General features: G+C 33.0%; 3 protein-coding genes across 3 annotated transcripts; 2 read left to right on the plus strand and 1 right to left on the minus strand.

Annotated features, from left to right (window-relative positions):
* Positions 1-372: 372 nt before the first annotated feature.
* On the minus strand, positions 373-2,501 carry LOC134691463 (cholecystokinin receptor type A-like). Its single transcript, XM_063552004.1, has one exon. It carries the CDS (start codon positions 2,175-2,177, stop codon positions 651-653), a length of 1,527 nt encoding a protein of 508 aa, XP_063408074.1. The 5' UTR covers positions 2,178-2,501; the 3' UTR covers positions 373-650.
* A 4,122-nt stretch (positions 2,502-6,623) lies between these two features.
* LOC134690262 (cholecystokinin receptor type A-like) lies at positions 6,624-8,459 on the plus strand. The gene has a single exon (XM_063550239.1). It carries the CDS (start codon positions 6,624-6,626, stop codon positions 8,094-8,096), a length of 1,473 nt encoding a protein of 490 aa, XP_063406309.1. The 3' UTR covers positions 8,097-8,459.
* Positions 8,460-16,684: 8,225 nt separating this feature from the next.
* LOC134690264 (cholecystokinin receptor type A-like) lies at positions 16,685-18,199 on the plus strand. The gene has a single exon (XM_063550240.1). The coding sequence runs from the start codon at positions 16,685-16,687 to the stop codon at positions 18,197-18,199; it is 1,515 nt and encodes a 504-aa protein (XP_063406310.1).
* The last annotated feature ends 626 nt before the right edge of the window (positions 18,200-18,825 follow it).

Raw genomic sequence — 18,825 nt, forward strand, 5'->3', positions numbered from 1 at the left:
GTATAGGCTACATAATGAAATTAACTTGGCTGTTGAAAAAACATACGTGATTGCAATACAATATATCTGCATTTAAAAAAATGTCCGTCATAAAGCCAATATCTTATGTTTATCGAAAAAAAAACTAAGGATTTTCTTATCCCAGGAAAAGATTACCTTAGCCGTATTTGGCACAACTTTTGAAATTTTGGGTCCTCAATGCTCTTCAACTAAGTACTTGTTTTATTGCTTTATAACTATTTTGATCTGAGCGTTACGGGTGAGTCTTATGTAGACGAAACGCGCGTCTGGCGTATTAAATTATAATCCAGGTACCTTTGATAACTATTATGCATCATGGTCTAGATGGGGTTTAATAGTGAGAGAAAGAAAACAGATTAATTGGTTTTAATATACACTCGTATGTAGCAGTGAAAATATTGTTGTTTAGCGTCTACATAAGCGGTTAGTAAAAATAAGAATAATGGATGAAAAGTTACGACACAGATATAAAATATCATCTCCCACTTTTTGATTTTCGTTATCTTAAAATATATTCATGGAATTCAATATAAAGATGATAAAGCATAAATGAAAAATAAATGGTAATATAGTGGTATAGGCTTTTGATATTGTATGTAAGTCATGTTTGTTTTTTCTCAAACCACTTTTTACGATGTAAGCGATTTGGCGTCCAATCGGAATGTTCTGGACCATTTACATTTCCTGATATCTCGGAAAAACTTCTTAACTTCCTGTTTGAATTTTTTGTCCAAAAACCAGTAAATGATAGGATTAACCATGTTATTGATGAAATAGGTCCGCAGTAAAAAATTGAAAATAACAATTTCACTCATACTCATGTCATTCCAAAATTCGTCATTAAGACTATTTAAAACCTCGATTATCAAATATGGCATGAAACTAATTATGAATATCAAAGTGATGAGGAAAAGCATGGTTGTTATTCGAATCGTTCTCATCTGCTTTTTAGTATTAAATTTGCTGTTTCCTCGTTCAGATGGACCCTCGTCCCCGCTCGTGCTTGATAATTCCGACATCAGACGTTTTAACTTCTTCCGGTGCATGCTCTCTTCCTTTCTTTTGGTCCTTGGTGAATTATAGGCTGAACTAACCGAGTCAGTTTTAAATATCGCGGGTTTAGAACTAAACAATTGAACTGCGCTTTCTTGACTTCCTTTGTCAAATTTAACTGATTGTTTTGAATCGTCCACTATCGAGTGCATTTGAATGACAGTTGTGTCCGGAGTACTAGTTCCGGAAGTTGAACGCTTAGATCCATTTCTACTTGAGTGTGAATCGTGAAAACTTTTTCTCTGCCACACAACGATTCCCACTTTGATATATAGTCCTGTGAGAATAAAAACTGAAACCAGGAAAATCAAAATGTTTATAGCATTGTAAATCATTGGAAAATCCGAGTCCCACATATCAGCCGAAATATAGCATTCCTTCCCAGTCACATTTGGATGTTTAGTATCAGCTTCGACAGACCCGTAAATAAACAGCATCGGAGTGGCTAGCAGTAAAGATAATAAAGCAACTACCCAACATGTGATCTTAGTTCCTTTTGCAGACAACTGTTTTTGAAACGGAATACATATCTTCCGATAACGATCAATGGCTATCAAGTCGAGAACAAATATGGACGCCAAGATGGTGAATGATAAAGCAAATCCCAGACATTTACACGCACCGTCCCACAGAAACATTAATGGATATATCATGTCCATGATGTGGAAGGGCATCCCCAGCACACAGGTCAGGAGATCAAATACAGCAAGACTTAGGATGAAAACTCTAGAGGTACTACGTTTGAAACGGAACTTGTATACATATAGAACGAGGAGATTTCCAAAGATACCAATAATCATTAAAATAATCAGGTACACCGTCACAGGTATCAAGGCCGTCGCTTCCTTGTGATTTTCTCTCTCTAAGATTGCATTGTAATCTATTAGAGAACCGATTTCGGTATCCTCTATGACAGGTGAAGTAGTATTTCTAAATATACCAACCACTTCAGTCGTTTCAAAAACTGATCTTGGAGTCGGTATGAATTTTGTAACATCCTCAAAAACATGTGTTGAATTCGTAGCAGAGTCAATCATGTTGGTTGAAATAGAATTAGAGGCAGCTGAGCTACCATTGCCAAATGTTGACGTCACTGGTTCCATGTCTTATGCGAAGATGGTCGTACTAGAAGTCATTTCAAATATTCACCATGTTGGATTATTATCAAATATATGTAGATTGTAACAAATCGGTTAAAAAAACACGAATGTAACCTAATCAATACATCGATCACATATAAATATATCGGAAATATATGTTGTTGTTGATAGCAAATTAATCTTACGTACATAATATCCGGCTTGTCATCTTCCTTACAGAATATAATCTTACCTTTATTCACGAAAAGACTGCGTGCATCGAATAATACTGCTCCTCGAAATGCTAATAGCCAATAGTTAGACGCGCTAAAGGAAATGTTTGAAATTATTAGCGAAGTCACGGTTTAAATGCATTATATGGTAAAATTTGTTTCCTACTTATATTTACTACACTTTAAGTATATCTATAAGCCGGTGGATTGTATTTTATCTTTACATTTACTTGTACGTACATAAGAACGAAATACCAAATATGATGTGATCTGATACCCGCAAATTCCTTTCTGGTTATGAACAAATCATATTTTGTATTTAATTGGGCGTCTTGTTGTGAGGTCTCTATTTCTGCATTCTTTAATTTTAACTTTTTTTCTCTATTTTTTACTATTTTATTTAACTCTATCTTCTATGTATTGTGCGTCAGGAGTACGTATCTGTTTATTATTATTTAAGCCCTATCCAAAGACCATTATTTTATTTCACCATAATCAAGGCATATGTAACGATATCTAAGGCATATAGAACGATATCTGAGGCATATTGAAGAGTGATGAAATATGAAAGTTTATGAAAAAGGTTGAAACTTTGAAAAAATGATTAAAATATATATTAATAAATAAGAAAAGTGCAATATAAACACGAAGAATAAAAACTATCGTCCAAGAAACATTATTGACGTATGATTGAATATATTTATCTAATATATTTACAAACAATATTTGGAGGAAATAACCATCCAAGTAAGGCGCATAATTCAAATAAAGTAAAGAGTCACGTACTTTGTACATAATTATTGAATATGTAACATCAAATAATCTTGTACTTAACGCACCCTGAATAAGATCAAAAGTTTTCGAATTTTTGAAACGTGAATCCGTTTTACCTGACGGATTATGCAGGTTACTTTACGAAACATATTTACAAAACTATAAGATTTAACTTGGGTTAAGTTAGTGATTACCTTCACGAGTGGATACATATTAGGGGAAAAGGGGGTGGGGAGGTGTCAGTAGATTTCTATGAAGTATCATATCGTTACGTCTGCTTTGAGTGTTATTATATTTCATACTTTAACCAGCATTTGTCCGGAAATTCATGTATGTAATAAAATAGTAATATGGATTGCAAATGATCCCACTCTAATTAAAGTCAACTCCCCGCACTCGCTAATTTTGTTTATGCTTGGTCAATAACAATGAATTATTATAAGAAGTAAAAAACCTGGGACGAGCAACAAACAAAAATGTAAATGCCATACCAACAAATAAAAATACATCTCCCTACCCACAAACAAACAAAACAAAACAAAATTCATATGAATGTTTGGTATTCTAAGAGCAGATGTCGGATAGAGACCAATGAGACAACAATCCAACGAAAATGTTTTAGAGCATCATCCTCTATAGGGCATCATCCTCTATAGGGCATCTTCTTCTATAGGGCATCTTCCTCTATAGGGCGTCAGCCTCTATAGAGCATCATTCTCTATAGAGCATCATCCTCTATAGGGCATCTACCTCTATAGAGCATCATCCTCTATTCAGCATCATCCTCTATAGGGCATCATTCTCTGTAGCTATAGGGCATCATCCTCTATAGGGCATCTTCCTCTATAGGGCCTTTTCCTCGCCCGACGTTTCATATGACCGTGTTCAGTTAATCGTAAAATCTGGTTCTTAATTGCAATTATCATTTTAAAAAGTTTACATCCTAATGAACATTTGCACTAAATTTCAAGTTGACTTCAGGGTAAAACAGCTTAACCAAAAATGTAACCCTGAGAAATGTTCTAATATTTCACAATGTCAATTTTCTATGTTTAGTGAACCATAAACCCGAAGTCAAGGCCAGTCATCATTTGATACAATTTTCTTAAATGTCGCATTATGACTTGTGCTTAATTTCAATTGATGTTTCCAAACGTTCTGATAGACTAGTAACTTGGTTAACCAAAACATAAACCTAAAACTAGTAGTTTGGGACGGACAAACGGTGTAGGGATGTAGACCAGAAATCGATCAGTCGCTAACTACTGCAAGTGGGCCTTATAAAAAGTAGAGACATCCACAGAAAAGGTTACACTCTTTGACAGTTGTTTAAACAATATCCAAACTTAAATCAATCAGTGGTTGTCGTTTGTTGCTGTATATCATTTGTTTGGGGTTTTTTCGTTTAGAGTTTTGTACATTACTCAGGTCAATCGTTTTCTCGTTTGAATTGTTTTACATTTTTAATAGTTGTGCCCCTTACAGCTTGCTTTGCACCATCGGTTTCTCACATTATTGAAGGACGAACAATTACCTATAGTTGCTTACGTCTACATTTTTGTGTCTTTGGTGGATAGTTGATTCAATAGCAACCATATTACCTCTTCATATCTGTTTGAATTGAGCTCAACATACGGTCATATTGAATTTACTCATTAATAAAGGCAGTACAGTGACGTACAGATGTTATCTTATGTGTCATAGAGTCTCATGTGGATATTTGTCTCATTGCCGGGGTGAAAATAATTACACATCGTCTTATTTTTTATATTCAACAATAATAGTTAAGTTTCAAGTTCTAAACCGCCCTAAGTACAAAAATGACGCAAACATATTTAGCAAGACTTCTCTAAATAATAGAAAATTTTAAGAAACGAAAATTGGCAATTTTCAAGATCACAAACTACATTCACAACAGAGAAAAAAAAAGTAAAAGATACCTTTATCGGTTGGTTATTTTCCAAAGTAAAAGATAACTTTCTCATTGGGTTGCTGTCTCAACAATGTAAAACATACCTTTTTCGTTGGAATGCTTTTTTGACAAAGTTAAATATACCTTTATAGAAGGGGGGCTTTCTAAACAAAATAAAAGATACCTTTACAGAAGGGGCTTACTAAACAAAGTAAAAGATACCTTTTTAAACGAAGTCAATTTTTCGTTGGATGGCATTATAAACAAAGCAGATGATCCCTTTGTCATTGGGTTGTTGCCTCAACAGAGTAAAAAGATAACTTGGTAGTTTAGTTACATTCACAACAAAGTAAAATAAAATACCTTTGTCGTTTAGTTACTTTTCTCACAAAGTAAAAGGTGCTTTTTCATTGGCAAGCTTTTTCAACAAAGTAAAAGGTTTCTTTGTCGTTCGGTTGCTTTCTCATTCACGTTTACTTAATCTCACCTTTTTAATACATTTTCTTGTTTATAGCTTATTCAAACCAAAACCAAATAAATAATCTTTCTTGGCATTGAGCCTCTCCTATGACTATCCAGATAGAAAATAACCGACAAAGATGACATCGGTGGTTTCCTCAAATAAACTCTGTTTTATAAATTATGCCAACACGTAAATCTAAAAACAACAGATAAGCATTAACCATGTTACAGTTTTTATTTTATGATAAGAAAAGGAATGTTTATTGTGCAGTAGATATTTATGTTGAGAAAAGTATAAATTATTTTGTGTGCAAACATTGAAACGTTGTTTAATTAGAAAAAAATCTATGATATTATTAGTTGAAAGTGCATTATGATTTGAATGTTACAATATATTTTGATGCCAGTAACAGTGAATGCTATATCAACATTGCTTGGAAATAACCTTCCTCCAATGTTTCACATGTGTAAATATATTTGCGAAAGACAAGGTTTTATTAGAAAGATTTAAAATTCACATTTTTTGCTCACATAAACAAATTCTATGAATGATTGTTGATAGCATTGGACAATATAATAAAATAATAATATTATAAAAATTCACGTACATTGGCTGGAGGTAGAGAAAAACACGAGTTTTTTCAAATAAGAACTTTTACGTTGAACGTACATTGATATTGGGAGAACATTGAAATTAAAAGAACAATGAAATTAGAAGAACATTAAAATTGGAAGAACATTGACATTAGAAGTACACTGCATTTGGTAGTACATGTGCATTATAAAGAGGAGAACATTGAAATTGGAAGAACATATAAATTAGAAGAACATTCACATTGGAAGAACATTAACATGGGAAGTATATTTACATTGAAAGAACACTGCATTTGGTAGTACATGTGCATTATAAAGAGGAGAACATTGAAATTGGAAGAACATATAAATTAGAAGAACATTCACATTGGAAGAACATTAACATGGGAAGTATATTTACATTGAAAGAACATTAACATTCAAAAATTGAAAGTAGACAGAATCTGAATTATAGGTTCATGAATATTGTATAGAATATAAGGTCAGACTTCAACCATGACAACCAACACGATCATATTCACAACAACTAAGTCTATTTTAAGTAGTCTCGGTGACATTTTCAGAGAAACAACATTGCAAAAAAGTACGACGGATAATATAGTTCTTATAGTAACGTCTGATGGTACTACGGCTCCGCAGCAAAATTCTACTGATGTGATTCGGACATCAAACCTTGACGAGGAGAACATTAAACGTCTGCTAAAGATAGAAAACGCATTCGAAGCTGAAGCGCTAACGCCGATAACCGTTTATCTAATCCTTCTAATGATAACGGGTGTTATTGGAAATACTATTGTCTTGTATATCTACAAATTCAGGTTCAAAAGGTCAACACCGAGAATATTCATTCTGAGTCTCGCTGCGTTTGATTTGATCACGTGTATTTTAGGGATGCCATACCATATCTTAGACATGATTTATCCTTATCTGTTTGTATGGGACACCGCTTGCAAAGTTCTAAGTTTTGCTCTTACATTTACGATTTTGGCATCTATATTTATACTGGATCTCATCGCAATTGATCGATACAGGAAAATTTGTAGACCGTTTAAAAAGCAGCTTTCTGGTATAGGATCAAAGAATATGAGTTGGGTGACTGTTCTTATAGCAATAATCTCTGCCATTCCAATGCTTCTAATCTATGGCACCGCTGAAGTCCCAACCGCTAGGAATCCAAATATAACAGGAAAGGCATGCTACGTCTCAGATGACTATATCGAATCTTACTTCCCATTAATCTACGATTCTTTCACTTTCTTGATTTTTATCGTATCAGTTTTTATACTAGTCGGATTTTATAGCAAAGTCGGTGTTACAATTTGGAAGCGTAGGAAATTTAACGAGTCAAATGAATCAAAAAGATCCGGTTCCGGTCAAAGCACGCCAAAAACATCGATCATACAACTGAACGTCATTACAGATGAAGCTAAAGAAGGTGGTAATGTTCAAATATTTGATTCAAATTCTTTGGTCACGGCACCAAAAGATTCACCTTTACCATACAGATCGACAACGTCTGATCCAAAGAAAGAAAGGATGAACCGTAAAGCACTGCGGTTGATGTCTAAACCTTCAAGTACTGCTCACGATTCTTCTACAATTGATCACAGGTCTACACGGTCCAATAAATCTTCGCACAGACTTCATGTGACAAAGAAAGAGAAGAGAATACTGAGAATAACAGGCATGTTGTTTGTTATAACATTGATTTTTATTATAAGTTTCCTCCCTTATCTGTGTATAGAAATTGTGAACGGTTTGAATGATGAATTTTGGGATGAAAAGAGCATCTCGGAAATTATCTTTTTCAATCTTCTTATGAGGACATACTTTATCAACAGTATGATAAATCCTATAATCTACTGGTTCCTGGATCACAAATTTAAAGAGGAGGTTATCAGACTATTTAATGACATGAAAAGTTGTAAAGCATCTACTCGATTCGGACAAAAAAGCTTCCATTCGTAACATGCATGTGAATATCTATTCTAGAAGTATACCAGAAGGTATAACACATTGTCAGAGGAATTGTATGACATTAAATCAATCTTAATCACATTCGCATGATTAGAATTTTATTTCAACTAATTTATCAATTTTTATTTTATTAACTTTTTCAATTCTAATACATCCCTGGCTTTCAAATATTTTGCTTTCAGTGTTCCTGGTGAAGGTTAATACAGAAATTCGCTTCGAACGCATGGAATTTATAACGTGTTGTTTTCATTTTTTATCAAAGTTTTTTACTATATCTATTGTGTATATCATTTTATATCACTGTAAATCACCAATGAATTAATATTGTAGTTTTGTATAAAGTCGTACATGATATCATTATGATTTTGTATCCAAGACCTCAGTGGTCTTTTTTTGCTGGATATCTGTCTCATCTAAGTTGTTCATGTTTTTTCTCTAATGTCATTTTACATTTCATTTCATAGTCAAAGCATGATACGAAATGAAATCATGTGAACTAAAAAGGGATGATCAGTATGAAAAATAAAATGAGGTATAATTGCCAAGGAGTCAACTTTCCACGATTACGGTACTCTTCATTTCTTTTCTTCTGATAGGGTTTATTTCAAATAACTACCTCTAATTGTTTTAAATTCTTTTAAAACAAATGTTTCCACACCAATAGTTTTTATTTTTATTTTAGCGAAGCTGATAGTGGCGGATCCAGGTTTACGATGAAAAGTGAAAATGAGTGTAGCTCTCTTTAACGAAGACAATTTTTAACGATTTCATGCGAATACAAATATTTGTTTTATCAAACCAGGGGCTGTACGCCACCGTCTAGGTCCTTCCTTTCACCCATGTCGATTTGTTCAGATACATTAACTTTATATAATGGAACTTTTAATGAATCCGTATTTATCTGCAATATTATTCTTTCATATATATTAAATAAAGCATTTTTAATGATAAATAAAATAAAGGCAACAGTAGTATACAGCTGTTCAAAACTCAAAAACCCATGGACAAAAAACAAAATCGGGGTAACAAACTAAAACCGAGGGAAACGCATTAGATATAATAGGAGAACAACGACACAATACTAAAATTTAACACACACAGAAACGGAGCAAGCATTAGAAAAAACCCACGAGAATAACAAATATAACATCAAAACTAAATACATGAATTTGGGATAGACAAGTACCGTGACACGTTTTATCTTGTCTTAAAACCCTTTGTTTTATTTAGTTTGAGACGGTATTTATAAGCTTGTTCAAACTTCTGTATCTCCTAAATGTTTTGAATATAAGTCACTGGTTAATCTTTTGTGGACGGGGTTTATGTAAATAAATTAATTCATTATAACTTTCTGGAACAACGTTGTTATTTCAGAGGGATGTGAAAGAACTAATGTGGGTTTTTTTACATTTCATATTAAAATAAATTAAAAAAAAAACCACATAATTGAATGTTAAATGCTTGCTCCTGTAAGTAATTGGCCGTTTCAAAATCTAAAGGATAATGGGTAATTAAATTGTTTGTACCCCAAAATGTAAAAATGTCTCTTCATTGGTTGAATTTTCGTTGTTTAAGATGTTTTTAATCAATCACAACGTTTTGGTGTACACTTTTGAAATATTATCCAAAAAGCATTAAATTCCGAAATGGCGAATTGTTGAAACAAGAGTGCACACGCCTTCTTTACTTACCATTGATATCATGTTGATAGTTCTTAACATAAAGTTTTACTACAACTATCAAATAAACACATGTACAGCTTACAATCATTCCATACACCAACTATGCTTTAAATATACATAACGTCACGTAGTTGACCTATTGCACATCTAAGAAACAAACTTAACCAGTAAAACTTAACATTGTTCAATGAACCATGAAAATGAGGTCAAGGTCAGATGAACCTGCCAGACAGACATGTATACCTTACAATCATTACATGCTTTAAATAAACTTGACCTTTTGCATATAGTATGTAAGACACAAACTTAATCAGAAAAATTCAGATTGACCAATGAACCACGAAAATGTGGTCATGGTCAGATGATAATTGCCAGACAGACATATACACCTTACAATTACTTCATACACAAAATATAGTTGACCTATTGCTAAAAGTATAAGAAAAAGAGACAAAAAAACAAAAACATAACATTGAGCAATGAACCGTAAAAATTAGATCATGGTCAAATAAAGTCTGCATGACATGTAAATCGTAAAATATTTTCATACAATATATATAATTGATCTATTGCACACAGTATAAGGAAAACAGACCAAAACACAAAAACTTAACTTAAGTCGCTGAATTGTCTATATGTATACACACTATGAGGTTAACGACCGATTCCCTTGTTTGACGGTTTAAATGCAATCTATGGTAAAATTTGTTTCCTATTTATATTTACTACACTAAAAGTATATAAAGCCGGTGGATTTCATTTTAACTATACAATTACGTGTACGTACATAAGAAATATACCAAATATGATGGGATCTGATACCAGCAAATTCCTTTCTGGTAATGAACAAATTACATTTTATATTTAATTGGCCGTCTGGTTGTTAGGTCTCTAAGTCAGCATTCTTTAATTTGAAAACGTTTTATCTGTATTCTTTACTTTTTTGTTTAACTCTGTTTTCTATTTATTTTGTTTCAGGAGAACGTATCTGTTTATTATTATTTAAGCCCTATCCAAAGACCATTATATTTAATTTCACCATAATTAAGGCATATTGAAGAGTGCTGAAATATGATAAAAAAATTAAAGTTTGGAACTTTGGAAACATTTATTAAAATATTTTAATGAAGAGAAAAAAGCAATATAAATACACATAAGGAATGAATAAAATCGTCCAAGAACAGTTTTTGACGTATGATTGAATATATCTAATATCCTTACAAACAATTTTGGGAGAAATAACCATCCAAGTAAGGCGCACAATTCAAATGAAGTAACGAGTCACGTACTTTGTAAATAATTATTGAATATGTAATATCAAATAAATTTGTACCTAACGCACCCTGAATAAGATCAAAAGGTTTTAAATTTTTGAAACGTGAATCCGTTTTACCTAACGAATTATGCAGGTTACTTTACGTAAAATATTTACAAAAATCTAAGATATAAATGTGTGATTATCTTCACGAGTGGATACATGTTAGAAGGAAGGGGTATGGGGGTTCAGTAGATTTCTTTGATGAATCATATAATTACGTCTGTTATAATTGTTATTGTATTTCATATTTTAATCAACACTTTGGATAAAATTCATAAAATTGAGAATTGAAATTGGGAACGTGTCAAAGAGACAACAACCTGACCATAGAGCAGACAACAGCAGAAGGTCATCGCAGCGAGAAATGTCCGCACCCTGAGGCGTCCTTCAGCTGGCCCCTAAACATTATAAAATAGTAAGATAGATTGCATATGAACCCAATCTAATTAAAATTAAGTCTCTGCATTCGCTTATCTTGTTTCTGATTGGTCAACAATTACAATGTATTATTATAAGAAATAAAATACATGGGACGAGCAAACCGAAAAACAAACAAAACAAAACAAAACAAAACAATGAGCAAGTGAATGTTTGGCCTTCTAAGAGCAGATGTTGGATAGATACCGAGGAGACAACAATCCAGGGAAAGCGTGTCTATACGGGCGGCATCATTCTCGTCCGACCTATCATATGATGATGTTCAGTGAATCGTGAAATCGGGTTCTAATTTCACAATGTCAAATGTTTATGTTCAGTGAACCATTAAATCGAAGTCAAGGTCATCATTTGATACAAATTTTGAAAAGGTCACATTATAACTTGTGTTTGATTTCACTGATTGATGTTTTCAAAAGTTCTGATCGACTATTAACTTGGTTAACCAAAACATTAACCTACAACTAGTAGTTTGGAACGGACAAACGAACTCCCAGAAATCGATCAGACGCTCACTACTACACGCGGGGCTAAAGACACATCATCAGAATAGGTCACCCTATTCGGCAGTTGTTTAAACAATAAATAAAGTTAAATTACAAGTGATTGGGGAAGGACACACGGGCGTACGGACGTAGACCAGAAATCGATCAGCAGCTTACTACTGAGAGGGGGAGGATAAAGAACAGTAGAGACATCATCAGAATAGGTCACACTATTCGGCAGTTGTTTAAACAATAACTAAAGCTAAATCAACAAGTTGTTGGGGAAGGACAAACGGGCGTACGGACGTAGACCAGAAATCGATCAGCAGCTTACTACTGCGAGTGAGGATAAAGAACAGTAGAGACGTCATCAGAATAGGTCACACTATTCGGCAGTTGTTTTAAGAATATCTAAAGTTGAATTAATCAGTGGTTGTCGTTTGTTTTTTTCGTTTATAGTTTTGTACATTACTCAGGTCATTAGATTTCTCGTTTGAATTGTTTCACATTTTTAATGTCGATGCCCTTTTTAGCTTGCTTCGCAACATCGGATTAGTAATTGTAAACTCAGAAATAAGGCTAGCAATTTAAAATCTCATTTATTTTGTTTACACAGCTCTTATGCGAGAACACTTTTAATGCAAAACTGTTGAAGATAACCAACATTTCTTTTTTATTTGTCCTAAGTACAATGTTGTAAGACAGATCCTACTTGATTCCATTTACTCCATTGCCGGTATTGTTGACATAAATATTGAATTATTACCTTTTGAAAACACATTTTTTTTTATATGAATATTCCTTTTTTTTTTTAAATCTGTTCAGAAACATATCAGTGACACTCAACGTCTTGTTTGAAAGTTTCTTTTTTTTTGTTTCATTTTGTGCTATTTTTATTTATTTGTTTCTCCTTTACTTCAACATTAATTCATTTATTCCACCAAGCAAGCGTCGGTCTCTACCGAGCCATATGCCTATATTTCTTATTACTTATAATTAACTCATCATAGATACCAGGACTAAATTTAGTATATACGCCAGACGCGTGTTTTTTCTAAAAAAGACTCATCGGGTCCATTAAAACGTTTAATCCCGCTGCAAATGTTTGCACCTGTCCTAAGTCAGGAATCTGATGTACAGTAGTTGTCGTTTGTTTATGTAATTTATACGTGTTTCTCGTTTCTCGTTTTGTTTATATAGATTAGACCGTTAGTTTTCCCGTTTGAATGGTTTTACACTAGTAATTTTGGGGCCCTTTATAGCTTGTTGTTCGGTGTGAGCCAAGGCTCCGTGTTGAAGGCCGTACTTTAACCTATAATGGTTTAATTTTTAAATTGTTATTTGGATGGAGAGTTGTCTCATTGGCACTCACACCACATCTTCCTATATCTATCATCAGTGACGATCGAATACCAAAAAGTTTAAAATACCAAATAAAGTACGAAGTTGAAGAGCATTGAGGACCAAAGTTCCTTAAAGTTTTGCCAAATACATCTAAGGCTATCTATGCCTGATGTAGAAAAGCCTTAGTATTTTAAAAAAAATCAAAATTTTGTAAACAGTAAATTTATAAATATAACCATATCAATGATAATTCATGTCAGCACAAAAGTGCAAAAGGGAAATAAATCTCCACCAGCAGTGGCATCGACCCAGTGGTAGTAAATAACTCATCATGGATATCAGGACTAAATTTAAACGCGCGTTTCGTCTAAAAAAGACTCATCAGAAAGGATATTTGCATGTTTCAAGGTACTTGAATAACTGATCACGATGAGTAATTGCCTATATATATTGTTTTGTACTTTACATTTAGTAAGTAACATTGTAAACATATATTTACTCGTGTATGCTCATATAAAGTAGCGTGTATTTTCCACTTTATTAAATTATTTTAAATCCATGTACAGTTTGCAATAATTGAATTATACCTTGAACATGTAATATGGAGTGTTTTTATAGGCAGTGCCTGTTGCTCAATCCTTTTCATATCTTAATGAATAAAGTATGTTTAAAATCAAATCACATCTTCTTTTTTTGTGTCTCTGATGGATATTTGATTCACTAGCAACCTTATTACCTCTTCATATCTTTTTAAATAGAGCTCCTCATTCCATCATATTGGATTTACTCATTATTGAAGGCAGTACGGTGACGTATAGTTGTTAACTTCTGTGTCTTCAGGTCTCCTATGGAGATTTACACATTATTGAAGGCCGCACGGTGACGTATAGTTGTTAACTTCTGTGTCATCGGGTCTCCCATGGAGATTTTCTCATTATTGAGGCAGTACGGTGACGTATAGTTGTTAACTTCTGTGTCATCAGGTCTCCTATGGAAATTTGTCTCATTGATAATTATAACACATCTTCTAATTTTTTTATATTCAGCAATAATAGTTAAGTTTCAATTTCTAAACCGCCCTAGGTGCAAAAATGACGCAAACATATTTATAAAAATTTCTCTTAATAACAGAAAACTTTAAGAAACGAAAAAGGGCAATATGTCTATTTTTAAGGTCATAAATTACATATACGACAAGAGAAAAACAATATAACAGATACCTTTTTCGTTGGGAGGGGGGCATTCTAAACAAAGTAGATGATCCCTTTGTCGTTGAGTTGCTGTCTCAAAAAGTAAAAAATAACTTTTTGTAGTTGGATTGCTGTCTCAACAAAGTAAAATATAACTTTGTAGGTGGGTTCCTGCCTTAACAGAGTAAAAGATAACTTTGTAGTTCAGTTTGTTTATTTTCTTTGGTTACATCTTCTGACATCAGACTCGGACTTCTCCTGAACTGAATTTTAATGTGCGTATTGTTATGCATTTACTTTTCTACATTGGCTAGAGGTATAGGGGGGTTGAGATCTCATAAACATGTTTAACCCCGCCGCATTTTTGCGCCTGTCCCAAGTCAGGAGCCTCTGGCCTTTGTTAGTCTTGTATTTTTTATAATTTTAGTTTCTTGTGTACAATTTGGAGTTTAGTATGGCGTTCATTATCACTGTACTAATATATATTTGTTTAGGGGCCAGCTGAAGGACGCCTCCAGGTGCGGGAATTCTCGCTACATTGAAGACCTGTCGGTGACCTTCTGCTATTGTCTTTTCTATGGTCGGAATGTTGTCCCCTTTTAAAATTGTTATACGATGATGACTGATGTACCCATATTTTGACTATTTTATTAATTGTCACTGTTTATTTAACGCATCATGTAAATATAACGGAATTTGATGAGACTGTTATTAAAGTGAGAGGGTTAGCGCTATAGAACCAGGTTTAATCCACCATTTTCTACATTTGAAAATGCCTGTACCAAGTCAGGAATATGACAGTTCTTGTCCATTCGTTTTTGATGTGTTTTGTTATTTGATTTTGCCATGTGATTATGGACTTTCCTAATTGATTTTCCTCTGAGTTCAGTATTTTTGTGATTTTATTTTTATTAGTTACATTCTCATCAAAGTAAAAGATACCTTTGTCGTTGGATTGCTTTCTAAACAAATTAAAAAGGTATCTTTGTCATTGATTGCTTAATTTTCTCAACAAAGTAAAAGATACCTTTATCATTGGCATGCTGTCTCAACAAAGTAAAAGATACCTTTGTCATTGGGTTGCTGTCTCAACAAAGTAAAAGATACCTTTGTCATTGGGTTGCTGCCTCAACAGAGTAAAAGATACTTTTGTCATTGGCTTGCTGTCTCAACAAAGTAAAAGTTTTCTTTCTCATTGATGTTTACTTTATCTCACCTTTATTGATACATGTTCATGTTTATAGCGTATTTAAAACAAAACCAAATAAATAATGTTTCTTGGCATTGCGCCTCTCCTTGATAGGAAACAACCGACAATGATGACATCGGTGGTTTCCTCAAATAAACTCTGTTTTATAAATTATGCCAACACGTAAATCTAAAAACAACAGATAAGCATTAACCATGTTAACAGTTTTTATTTAATGAGAGGAAAAGGACGTTTCATTTTGAAGTAGATATTTAGATATCTATTTCGAGAAAAATATACAAGATTTTGATTGCAAACATTGGAAACGTTGTTTAATTAGAACAATAAATCTCCGATATGATTATTTGAAAGTGCATTATGATTTAACCGATACAATATATTTTTCTTGTCAGCAACAGTGTATGTAATTTCGAAATCGTTTGGAAATAATGTTCCTATAAAGTTTCAAATTTGTAACTATATTTGCGAAAGAAAAGGTTTCATTGGAAAGATTTTAAACTCGCATCTTTTTTTCGCATAAACAAATTATATGAATGATTTTTGGAAGTATTCAACAATATAATAAAACAATACTATTATAAGATTCACTTCCATCGGATGGAGGAAGAGAAATTCACAAGTTCTTTAAAATACATTTTGAAAGTATATATTGAAAGTTCATTAATATTGGAAGAACATTAATATTGGAAGTACATTTATATTGAAAGAACATTAACTTTGGAAGAACATAAACTTTGGAAGAACATTTACTTTGGAAGAACATTAACTTTGGAAGAACAATAACTGTAAAAGAACACTAGCAGTGTAAGTACGTTGACATTGGAAGAAAATTAACATTGAAAATGATTAAAAGTAGATAGAACCAAAGTTATAGGTTCATGAACATTGTATAGAATATAAGATCAGACTTCAACCATGACAACTAACAAGATCATTTTCACAACAACTAAGTCTGTTTTAACTAGTCTTGATGACGTTTTCGGAAAAACAACAATGCAGAAAAGTACGACGGATAATATAGGTTCTACAATAAAGTCCGATAATACTACTGCCAGGCAGGAGAATTCTACTAATATGATTCTGGCATTAAACCTTGACGAGGAGAACATTAATCGTCTGCTAAAGATAGAAAACACATTCGAAGCTGAAGCGCTGACGCCGATAACCGTTTATCTCATCCTTCTAATGATAACGGGTGTTGTTGGCAATACTATTGTCTTGTATATCTACAAGTTCAGGTTCAAAAGGTCAACATCAAGAATATTCATTCTGAGTCTTGCTGCGTTTGATTTGATCACGTGTATTTTAGGGATGCCATACCATATCTTAGACATGCTTTATCCTTATCTGTTTGTATGGGACACCCTTTGCAAAGTTCTAAGTTTTGCTCTTACATTTACGATTTTGGCATCTATATTTATACTGGATCTCATCGCAATTGATCGGTACAGGAAAATTTGTAGACCGTTTAAAAAGCAGCTTTCTGGTATAGGATCAAAGATAATGAGTTGGGTGACTGTTCTTATAGCAATAATCTCTGCCATTCCAATGCTTCTAATTTATGGTACCGCTGAAGTCCCAACCGCTAGGAATCCAAATATAACAGGAAGGGAATGCTACGTCTCAGATGACTATATCGAATCTTACTTCCCATTAATCTACGATTCTTTCACTTTCTTGATTTTTATCGTATCAGTTTTTATACTAGTCGGATTTTATAGCAAAGTCGGGGTTACAATTTGGAAACGTAGGAAATTTAATGAGTCCTCACATGAGTCAAAGAGATCCGGTTCCAGTCAAAGCACGCCAAACACATCGATCATACAACTGAACGTCATTACAGATGAAGCTAAACGCGGATCTCCTATGCTTGTTCATTATGGAAAAAATAAAGAGGGTGGTAATGTTCAAATATTTGATTCGAATTCCTTGGTCACGGCACCAAAAGATTCACCTTTACCATACAGATCGACAACGTCTGATCCAAAGAAAGAAAGGAAGAACCGGAGAGTAATGCGATTGATGTCTGAACCTTCAAGTACTGAACATGATTCTTCTATAATGGATCATGGGTCTTCACGGTCCCACAAATCATCCCACAGACATCACGTGACAAAGAAAGAAAAGAGAACTCTAAGAATAACAGGCATGCTGTTCGTTATAACAATAATATTCATTATAAGTTTCCTCCCTTATTTGTGTATACAAATTGTGAACGGTTTGAATGATGAATTTTGGGATGAAATGAGCATCTCGGAAATTATCCTTTTTAATCTTCTTATGAGGACATACTTTATCAACAGTATGATAAATCCTATAATCTACTGGTTTCTGGATCACAAATTTAAAGAGGAGGTTATTAGACTATTTAATGACATGAGAAATTGTAAAGCAACTACTCGGTTTGGACGAAAGAGTTTCCATTCGTAATATCCATGTGAATAGTCTAGAAGTATACCAAAAGGTATAAAAACTTGTCTGACCAATTGTATAACTTTAAATCAATCATCATCACAATTACATGATTATAATCTAATTCAACTAAACTATATTCGTATTTTATCAACTATGTAGGTTCTTATTCATCCTTAGCTCTAAAATATTCAGCTTAGAGTGTTCCTCATTTATAATGATAAAGGTAAATCCAGAAAAGTGCTTCGGAGATTAATAACATGTTATTTTAATTTTTCTTCAGTTTGTTACTTTGCAGAATGAACAAGATTTTCCTAATTTATATGAATGCTTATTTTTATGTATATTTTTTCATTGCTATCAATAAAGCATTATTTGCTAATGACATATACAAACATCTCCTTTTATAATTTAGTTTGATACTTGTTCAAACTTATGTATCTCAAAATGTTAATAATGTTAGACTTGTTGATCATAATATGAACCGAGTAAAATCACAAAAAATACTGAACTTAATTCATAAAGGAAAGTCACTTATCAAAATGTCAAAATCAAAAGCTTAAAAACGCATCAAACGAATGGATAACAACTGTCATATTTTTGACTTGGTACATTTAGAAAATGGTGGATTTAACCTGTTTTTA

The sequence above is a fragment of the Mytilus trossulus genome, chromosome 11 (assembly GCF_036588685.1).
Source record: "Mytilus trossulus isolate FHL-02 chromosome 11, PNRI_Mtr1.1.1.hap1, whole genome shotgun sequence".
Taxonomy (NCBI): Eukaryota; Metazoa; Mollusca; class Bivalvia; order Mytilida; family Mytilidae; genus Mytilus; species Mytilus trossulus.